Below are 10,822 nucleotides of genomic sequence, written 5' to 3' on the forward strand. Positions count from 1 at the left end.
CCAATATAAATTTCCTAGTTTTGATCATTGTAGAAACATTGTATGTTATAACATTGGGGGAAGCAGGCATACAGGAAATCTCTGTACTGTTTGGTGCAATTTTTGGTGGTAGCATTAAAATTAGTTCAAAGTAAAGGTGAAGAAAAGAGTGTTTTGGTCTGCTGTTCTGTTTTACAGTGGTTTAAAGCAGAACCCTTAAGACCAGCTTCATTTTGTCCCAAGGAAATTTGAATTTAATAACTTCAAGCTATAATGTAAAACTTTGCTATAAGATTGAAATTATGAAATGGGGCAACACTATTTCGTATGGTCTTGAGCAGAACATACAAAAAATATGTTATCAAACACTTTTTGTTGTTTCTACTACCATATTCTATGAAAGAAAAATTATTTGAAGGAAGTAACAGACTATATAAACAGCAGGCTCAAAATGAAGTTCATAAACATGAAAAAATATTTAATGACAATACTCTTGAAATTATACATCTCTAAATACCACCACAGTCCTACAATAAAGTTTGTTCTAACCAGGGGCGGGGAGTGGGGGTTAACACAGAAAGGTTCACTTAAATAGCAATTGAGAAAGACAGGGAGAACTCCTTTGTGAGTGGTTTGCACTATTTGGTTTATGAACAGGGTGAACTGAAAGAAAACCTGTTTTTAACTACAAAACATACAGCTGATCAGAACTGACTAAAGAACAAATTTTCTACATTTTTAGGTGATCTTTCAAAATCAGTTCTCTGTTCTAAATGATCCATTAATTACTGGGGATTCAAGTTCACCCCTTTATCATTAAAATACATATTCATAAAACTTTTTACAGTTGTGCTGTTCTAGTTACAAATAGCTTCTACTTTTCTAGGACATAATTTCACTTTGTTTAAGCAAGAATTCATTAAAGAAGCTATAAATAACCCTTAAATATTTAGCCATGAATAGAGAGGGTGGACTGGCATTGATGGCTTATTTTAGTACTAATGCAGAATGCTTTTTAAAAGCTACATTTTAGCATGCATCAAGCTAATTATTAACACTTGCAGTATAATTTTCAATGTTAGACTAAATTTATCTTTAAGGAATTTTACTACAAAGTAACAAAGTAAATATGTTATCTAGTTATTTACTAGTAGTAAAGTAGGCTTAAAGAATGAAAATGTTGGAAAGATTAAAACATAAGAAAATTTTATTTGAAAAATTCATTCATTCATTCATTTTTTTTTTTTTTAAAGCATCTAGACAAACTTTCCTTCTCTCCCAAAGGTAATCCCAGTGAAAACTATACAGAAGGGGGAGAAGTAGTTCCTATGGAATTATAAGAATTCAAGAATCTGTTGTGTGGTATATACACATATGAATCAAAGACATTTCCATATTCAGTTCTAAATCATAAAGTTCGCAACATTTTAGAGACCAAGTTTCATAAAATTTTTACTTGAAAAGAAATACTTTACAAAATATCATTCTTCCAGTCAAAGAAACTTTCCCATGGGGTACATGTAGCTTTCTGTCTTAAGGATTACAGTATGACATTCAAAGGGAAGAGGTTTTTGTTTGTTTGTTTTTCTTTCTTTCTTTCTTTTAAATAGCCACCTAGCTTACAAAACCTATAAGGGAAGTAGATTTTTTTTAAAGTGCCTTTAAAATGCAAAAGCAAGTAATATAATTGTTGAATCTATTTGATATCTTAAAAGATTCTTTTAAATGGTCCATATGGTACACACAACATCACAGCTGGTACAAAACTGCTTGTATTTAGTTTAAAACACAAAAGCAATGCATATGAACTGTGTTCTTTGAAAAATAATTCAAAATTGTAAGGCCAACTTAGTAGTCAGAGAATTAACAAAACAAGCTGAATATTAATGTATTCAAACATTTACTATGATTTTTGTAATATCACTGATAAGAGAACTTGCTACCAAACTAACTCAAAACACCTTATTTCAAACTACATGTAACATATTTTGCTTATACATTCTAAAAATGCACAACTAGGTTTTAGGATGTAAACTCCCATTTCCTAGTTTTTCTGTTGCAATCTGGCAGCTTTGAACTTTGAAACCCTTTTTGCAGGTTCTTCTGATACTTCTGACAGAATTTCTTTTCGTTCCGGAATGGTGGGTAGTACAGGATGAGCAATGGCTGGGTGTGGTGTTAAAGAGGATAAAAATTCTTTTTCTATTACAGTTCCAGAAAAAGCCTAGAAGACAAAAAGTCAGATTCGTGGTAATAAACCTATAAATAAGATGCCATAAAATCTTTACTTTATTCACCAATTAGACATTTATTCTCACTAAAAGTAAATTCACAAGATTTTGGGAAATATAATATTTTAACATCAGAATATAAATTGTTCAGAGAGAAACTGAGTACCATTAAATTTTTCCTACTTACACCACCAAAATATAATTTTTATAGTACACATGCAAGAAACAATATGCAAAATGCCTATTTTGTCTGGGTAAAAACAAAAATGATAAATAAAGGGGCCCTAAGCTTTTACACATTCTATTATGTCTAGATCTAACTGTGAAACAATATGTATTTAAATTTAAAAAGATACTAGGGTGTCAAATGCAGACTCCGGTGCATCAGTTGGTACATGATCTCTGGAGGCCATGCTGCCCACTAGCCAATATCTTATTTTCAACAGTACTGACATCTCTTTAGTGGTTATATGATTATTTGAGTATTTTACTGCATCCTGTTTAATTTTATTTAAGAGATCAGTGGAATCTGAAAAACGAAACTGTTAACACTATTGTGATTAACTATAGGCTTTATAATTTTAATGCAATTAAATTTAGAAACAGAAATTAGGAGGGTTTTTTAAAAAAATGTTTTTTTAATTGTTGATAGACATTTATTTTATTTATTTATTTTTATGTGGTGCTGAGGATCAAATCCAGTGCCTCACATATGCTAGGCAAGCGCTCTACCACTGAGCCACAACCCTAGCCCCAGGAATTGTTTTTAAGATCTCTGGTATTTTAAACCTCTCTCATTACATTTTCTAAAAACTTAAGTACAAACTAAAATTTGATATGTAAACTTTCATACATATTTTGCTTCTCTTTGTCTATCAAATGTTCAAAATTAGTTAAGACAACAGTTGAAAAGCCACGATCCTCCACCCTACTCCACCACTTAAACAAGAAATGCTACCTTCTTCCCAAAATATTTGGGGAGTATAGCTCTTAAAAACAGTCCAAAGCTTACTTTTCTAGAAACTCCATTTTATTATGCTGAGCACAGTCTTCATATCATCTTTAAAACACTTCTGAAAGACCCAATCGTTTGGTATTTAAAAGATACTGAGAATGATTTTTAAAACTATTGCTATAATCACGAACTATTCATTTTGATGTTAAAAAAATTTATTTTTTAACATAAAACAGCTATTATAATAGTTCAATATAAAATACAAAGCTCACAGGGTGAAAATAAGTTCCATATTCTAACTCTAGTTATACTATGATACTTTAAAGTTCTTACAAAAATCAAATTTTCAAGCTTTTATTGGCAAAAGTCTATTACCTGTTTTCTAACAGTCATTATTGCAGACTATTAAATAAGATATTTTCTGGGTCACATAAGATCATTCTACTAGGGGAAGAGGAGACCAATCTAGTTTTATGTATGGTCCTCTAAATGCTAACAATCTCTATCCACAATTACCTTTTAGCATATTTGGTACAAGCAGAACCACAGAGTATAAGCAATGACATTTTTACAAATAAACTTATATATAAATATATTTTTACATGTATCTGATGTATATATAAATGTGCACATTGGTTTGGTACAGGTATGAGTTTTCCAGTCTTCCTAAATACTTTATAAATTGAAAGCTTTAAGTACCCATCAAAACAAGAATAAAAATATCAAATCTGGGTACAATGGAAACTATACCATATTATTTCATTGATAGGAATTCTTATTTCAGTATTCTCAACCTGTCTTCCACTTCTACATAACTGTATGCAACATGGTGGGCAAAACATGAGTGTGCCCCAATTTTTCTGATGGTTCCATCAGATTGGAAAATGATCCCATAACCAGTCAAGTTTTGTTTCACTGGAACAGGTCAAAACATAGAAAAATTATTTACATTTTTCTTCAACTCCACCAAGGCACTTGGTGCCTTCATCAAAGCACCAAGGCACTTCTACTCAAGCTAACAGAAAATGACTATAGTCTGGTCCACTGGTAATTTATTTAATATAAACTGCTAAATGATTTTCTATCTAAAAGTTATACCACATGTGCCACTTCAGATATTTTTAAATTGCCACTGTACCAAAATAAAACTTCAAAACAGGTATTTCACTAAAACAAATTTTTGAACTATTCTAATACCACAATTGTGTTTGCTAGTGACTATTTTTAACAAATTATTATCCAAAAAGTACAAATCTAAGACTAATTAGATCCTATAACTTTTCCAACTAAATAGTAAAAATTGCAAAGATACTATAGAAATAGAGATACACACCTCAGATGTTCCTGATAATGGCAAAAGTTTCTTTTGATGATTTTCTTGTTGTGGGTCTTCTTCTAAAATGCTTTCACTGGTGTCACTACAAGTGGCTTCTTCACAGCTAATACTCCTCAAAACTCCCCGCCTATCATCAAATTCAGCAGCACTGCTTTCACTGGTATCACTACAAACACTATTTTCTCTGCTTCGAGACTTCAGGATAGATTTACGAGGAACATATTCTCCGTTCACAACATCAACAAAGACTCTATATTGAAAAAATACACACACCTTAAATCATAAAACAAAGTAACTTTACAAGAAATTTTTAAAATCTCAAAATTAATCTGAAACGTTTTGTTGGAAAGTTTCCATCTAAAATATTTACATTCAAAGTAATTTCACAGCCTTAAATAACATATTTTTGGAAGACATGACTTTTTTGTCTAACAAAATATAGCATGTTAATTATAATCATATTGTAGGTGATAACATCTAGGTGATCTGCAAAAATTCTATGTAGTTTTATACCCACTAATAAGACATTTGGCAATTTTCACCATTTTACAAACATGTCAAAAATAGTTAAGCAGTTTCAAATGATAACTTTTTCAACAAACACCACAACAAAAAACTGAAACAGTATAATTAATTTTTGCTCTGAAAAGGAAAACTACATGTCAAGCATATTATAACTATAGTAGGAAAGAAAGTATTATCCTAGCCCATTTTAAGTATTAGCTTTCATTTGTAAACTTAAGATGAAAGACTTTTTGCCTAGACCAGTTGGGAATGTTTCAAAGGCACTAGTAAAGAAAAGAAAATGAAAAAATAACCATACAACGTTCCAACTGCTTTGGACTGGGCTGTTGCAGTGGCGCTTTTCAAATGCTAAGCTAACTTCATCAGAACACTTAATTTTTCAGAATCTTCTGGATTACAAACAATCTTTTCCTATACAAGTCCAGTTAGAAAAAAAGGAATCTGCAGATTACACTACAGTCTGTGACAGATATTACTCACCTATAAATGTCAGCAGGAGTCCTGATTGTAGGCAGCTCTTGAGCAGAATGACCACTTCCAGCGTTGTTCTTTCGTTTACGTTTGGCTTCTTCTTTCTTTTCACTGAATTTTAAAGTGGTATTTTTTCCAGTATTTATTCGAACCTAAAAATTTCACAACAAAAAAATTAAAAATCTCTTGGGAAATTAAATCAAGGACCAAAATAAAATATAAATTCTATAATTAAAGAAGTAATAGTTAAAAGATATAGAGCTAAAATTCTTCAGTACTGAAATAATATGCATTATCAGGTAGGGTAAAGAAGTCCTTATCATATTTCTATAATGCTAAAAATTATATTTTCTTTAGTGATTTATTGTAGTCGTGTCTTTATTATTATATAGAAAGCAAAAAACATTTAAACTAAATGCTAGATTTATCTTAAACTTCACTTCACCTCACTCCATTACTTTGGTATAAGTTTTAGACTTAAATCATACATTTCAAAACAAAGGCACAATTAACCAAAAGAAAAATTCAGTAAGACTATAACATTTAAGCCATAAAGTAATATCAGATAATGTTTAAGTATTCCAAAAATTTTTAAACATTTTTAATTTTAGAAACTGAAGGTCTGAACACTAAAAACTAATCCTGTTCAGGATTATAATACTTAGCATTAAGGCCACATTTTCTATGTTAGTAACTGTTCTTTCCCATAACATTCCTACAAATATTATTTATTCTTCCTGTTTCATCTAAATGGAAATAAGAAAACTTAAAAGCATCACAAAACTTTTTTCTAGCTAATCATTCCTGTCAAATTTTCCCAAAGAATACCAATGATCCCTTTAGTCTGATGTATTAGAATATGTGAGTGTGTATATGTGTGTAAATCATGCGCACGCACACACACAGACACACACATATATATAATTATTTCACTTCCTATTAGAACAAGGATAACTTAAGAAACCTAAAGTGTATGAAGTATGGTTATTCATCACAGGCACTTAACAATGAACCATAATTCTGAACTCTGAAAAGGAAAACTACATGTCAAGCATATTATAACTATAGTAGGAAAGACTTTTTGCAAGATTTTTTTTACAGGCATGCAAGTACCATGGGTCAAAGGCACATTTGATTTATTACCATCTCTATGTCTTGTAGACCTGAAGATTTCCTGAATTAGAAAGATGAATTCCTGGAGGTACGTTATACACTACATGGGCACAGAGAGGGCAGAGGTATACTTAAGGTATCCCATGCTTCCTTCAACCAAAGTCAGCCTGCTTTGATCTATTTTAAATACTGAAATTCTACAAAAATTATGGAAGAAATAAAAAGGCTTTTGATACAAAAGATAAATCTGAAAACCTGGATTAAAAGATCTCTACAATCATCCCCAGCTCTTAAATGCCCATATTCTAAACACATCATATACAGATGTTTATATTTGTTAGAAAAGGAAGAATTGACTTTCTCCTAAATTTTTCCTTTTTGTCCATGATGTTCTTATTCATTGATTGCTGACACAGAAAACAAAAACCTGACATAATAGAAAATTAAACTAATATAGTCCCTCCCAACATACTAAACATACCAAAATGCCCACAATATAATTAACTACAGAGTTCTTAAGAAAACTCTCTATAGTAAGGACAGGTGGAGCCACCGTAGCTTCAATTTAAATATGACTCCCTTCCAGATCCCAGCTCAAATTACATTGTGGCTTCTCTGAACTATGGACCAATACTAGCTAACTAATTAGAATACCCCCCCCCCCTTTTTTTTTCTTTTAAGATACATTGGTCAGATTAAGAGGCAAAGATGATTTTCCTATTTGGCAGTATCAATATTCATCACTGCTACTTTTCTCTTAAAAAATATCATAGATGGTATTTAATGTTCAAATTAAATGAAAAATTAGTAAAGTTAAAAAAATACAAACCCTCTTAGGTTCAACAGTATGAGAAAAATATATTGTTGGTACAGAATTATCTCCAATCCCTAAAGCATTATGGTCATTTTCATTATAACCATCATCACTGTTGTCTTCATCATATTCTTCATTACTGTGACAAGAACTTGAACCATTTACTGAACAGTTCAACTGACTATTCACTTGTCCATTGAATTGTTCTGAATGTGTAACATCCTTATGATAACTGCTGGGAGTAAGGGAGTTTGTTTCTTGATGTATCACATTCACATTTGTGTTTTGATCTTCCTTCTCCTCTTCAGAAGAGGTTGTGTCTTCTCCATTTGCAATCACAGCATCAGGCTTACTAGTAATAGAAAAAGAGAATATTAATAAAACAAAAACACTAGAATTTTACCTATTCGAATTTTCATCTTATTTCAGTGGGTTACAAGATTTTTTTCTTTAAATATTTATTTTTTAGTTGTAGTTGGATACAATACCTTTATTTTATTTATTTATTTTTATGTGGTGCTGAGGATTGAACCCAGTGCCTTGCACGTGCTAGGCGAGTACTCTACCACTGAGCCAGAACCCCAGTCCTGGGTTACAAGATTTTGAATAAAGTATTTTTTTAAACTAGAATTCTAGGTTAAAAAAAGGATAAAAATATTTTTATGTGAATTAAAAAAAATTAGTTTCTATGCCATTTCTGTACATTGTACTTTTCACACGTAAGTAGAATATAAAGTTTAACTTTATCTTTGAATTTTGGCCAAAAATATAAATATCAATAGTACAACAAGAAATTCAAAGAATATGTATTTCTATTAAAGTAGAAGTTAATGCCACATAATTGTGTCTTTATTTTCTTTTTCTATCCTCAAGATATTTTAAAATAATACAAAAATGTATTATTGTAATTTTAAGAGAGAAAATACATATACATATGCACATGAATATACTTACATTTATACAAATGAATATACACTTATCATGCTTCATTCTATAAAGGAGTTGAGGACCTTATAAAAATAACAAAACCAAAAATGCAATAGAACTGAAATAACATCATGCAAAAATAGAAAGAGAATCATGACTAAGAAAATCAGAAGATCCAATACTGGTTTTAAAAAGTGAAATAGTACCAGTTAATCAAAAAGACCTAAGAATTTATAGGTGAAATGGTAGGGGCAAAATCTTTTGTGTTTCTTGTCTTATTTTTCACAGAATTACTGCATATGGTACATCATTTAAGCAAAATAGTATAGGAACTTCGGTAGTAGCAGACTTCATTTAGCATTTTGAGAATTCTAAGTAAGTGCTAATGTGTATTACAAATAGCAGTTTAGTAAAGTTTCTCATACATAAAACTACCTGATCAGATTACAAACTGCCTATTCAATAAACAAAAAAGTTTGCAAATGGAAGGCAAGGATAAACACTTAATAATTTCAAGTTAAAATTCAAAGCAAACTGTTTTAATTTTTTAGTAGTTGTAGATGGACACAATGCCTTTATTTTATTTGTTTATTTTTATGTTGTGCTGAGGATTGAAGCCAGTTCCTCACACATGCTAGGCAAGTGCTCTGCCACTGAGCTACAGCCTCAGCCCCAAACTTTTCTTTTTAAAAAGTCAAAGATAAAACATCTTGGAGTACAGCATAAAAATACTTCATTAAATTTAATATTTAATGCATCCATAATTATTAAAAATCGACTGTTATAATTACTTCATTATACAAAATATAGGTCAACTCTTAAAAGAAGAAAATGGAGATGTTTTTCTTAAGCGTGTACATGCACATGCATGAGAATGTACATAAGGACACAGTCCTAAAAAAGTACTCTAGAGAATTAATATTTATTTGGGGGGGAAAGATTATTGATAATTTATTATACCTTTCTGCATAAAAACAAATTTATTTTGGAAAATTTATTTATTATTAGATACCTATCAAGTTCACCCAGCAATTCTTCTTGTCTCTCTAGTTCTTCAAGTCGAGCCCACAGTTCCTTATCAGCAAGCAAATTCTCAGATTTTACTTCATTTGCAAAATTTGCTTCAAAAATATTTGAAGTTTTTGGTTTGGAATGAGGTTTATGAGCAATTCGTTGTTTGGCTATTTTAAAAAAGAAAAGACATGAGTGTTAACAGTTAATCTTAAAAAAACACAAACCCAGACTTAGTTTTGATTTTTTTTAAGAGCAAACGGCCTACTGAGACACAGCGAGTACATGACTTTTACACCCAACAGAGCTATAAGGACGCTTGTCTCTTACAGCCTTGCTACTCAAAATGTAGTCCATGGACCAGCAGCACAGGCATCCTTGGAGAACATTTCAGAAGTGTAGACTCTCATAGTCTCCCAAACCTGCTGAATCATAATCTATATCTCAACAAGGGCCCCAGAGAACATACATGTATATTAAAAGTTGTTAAAGAGCTGCTCCAGAGATTCAAAAAAATGTGTAAGTAGAAACAGTCATGATGCATCCCGGTTATAATGCAAAATTCAACACAAGTAATACTATCCACATATCATCCTAACTTACAGAGAATTTACTTACTAATGCAACAGGTAAAAACCTTGAAAGTGGATACTTTAAACTCAAAGGCATAGCTAAGAATGACTGTCCTAGAAAGAAATGATAGAAGCTAATTTCTAAAAAGTTCCATTATAATTTTACACATAAACATCTCTGCTATTTAAATTGCTTAATTTTATTTGTTAATCCTCATCTGAGGGCAGGGGTGAATCCAATCTGAACTTAAACCTATCTGCTTTTCACTTTAAAAAAGATCTTTCTTAACAGAGCCAGTTGAAGCTTTGAAGAAAGTAATGGGAAATGTAAAGTACTATCTTTTATGAGGTATGATACTACTAGTTGACGTCCAATTCATCATATATTCAAATTTATAGCACTGTTTTCTGAATTTGAAAATATCCAAATTACATTTAATACTTTTCTCTTTATTGATAAAACAGTAATAATGGTTTTTATGTTTCAGACTTGCAGCAAAATTTCTCACTTGTCACTCTAAATAATTTGTCTTTCTGAGCTTTAATATATGTTTCCTTTATTTCACCTTCTAAGGCCACTGCCACTTCCTATTACTTATGATGCCACTTCAGTATAGATATTATGGCTAGTATATGGCCTCTAAAAGTATCTCTACTTGCAACTAATTAATTTTTTTCCAGAGGAAATTACCAAAATATAAACTCTAAAAATCAAAATAAATGTTAAAAGTAACAGGATTTTATTTATATATGGCAGCAGAATGCATTACAATTCTTATTACAGTTTTTTATAGAAGCAAATTATAAACCATTTCTGTAATACTTTAAAAAATTTCATTATTGTAATACTTTACAACCAACAAAAGAGCCACTGCCTTTATAAGAAGT

General features: G+C 30.8%; 1 protein-coding gene across 2 annotated transcripts in view; it reads right to left on the reverse strand.

Annotated features, from left to right (window-relative positions):
* Positions 1-431: 431 nt before the first annotated feature.
* The window catches only part of Uri1 (URI1 prefoldin like chaperone), a 63,978-nt gene continuing 53,587 nt past the window's right edge, over positions 432-10,822 (reverse strand). For both annotated transcript variants that reach the window (XM_027941459.2, XM_071605216.1), the window contains 5 exons: positions 9,364-9,532; positions 7,440-7,776; positions 5,507-5,649; positions 4,499-4,751; positions 432-2,203 (listed from right to left, as the gene is read on the reverse strand). In XM_027941459.2, the coding sequence (XP_027797260.1) occupies positions 2,024-2,203; positions 4,499-4,751; positions 5,507-5,649; positions 7,440-7,776; positions 9,364-9,532 (1,082 nt within the window). In that variant the 3' untranslated portion in view covers positions 432-2,023. The remainder of the gene's footprint in view (positions 2,204-4,498; positions 4,752-5,506; positions 5,650-7,439; positions 7,777-9,363; positions 9,533-10,822) is intronic.

This window comes from Marmota flaviventris, chromosome 18 (genome assembly GCF_047511675.1).
Source record: "Marmota flaviventris isolate mMarFla1 chromosome 18, mMarFla1.hap1, whole genome shotgun sequence".
NCBI lineage: Eukaryota > Metazoa > Chordata > Mammalia > Rodentia > Sciuridae > Marmota > Marmota flaviventris.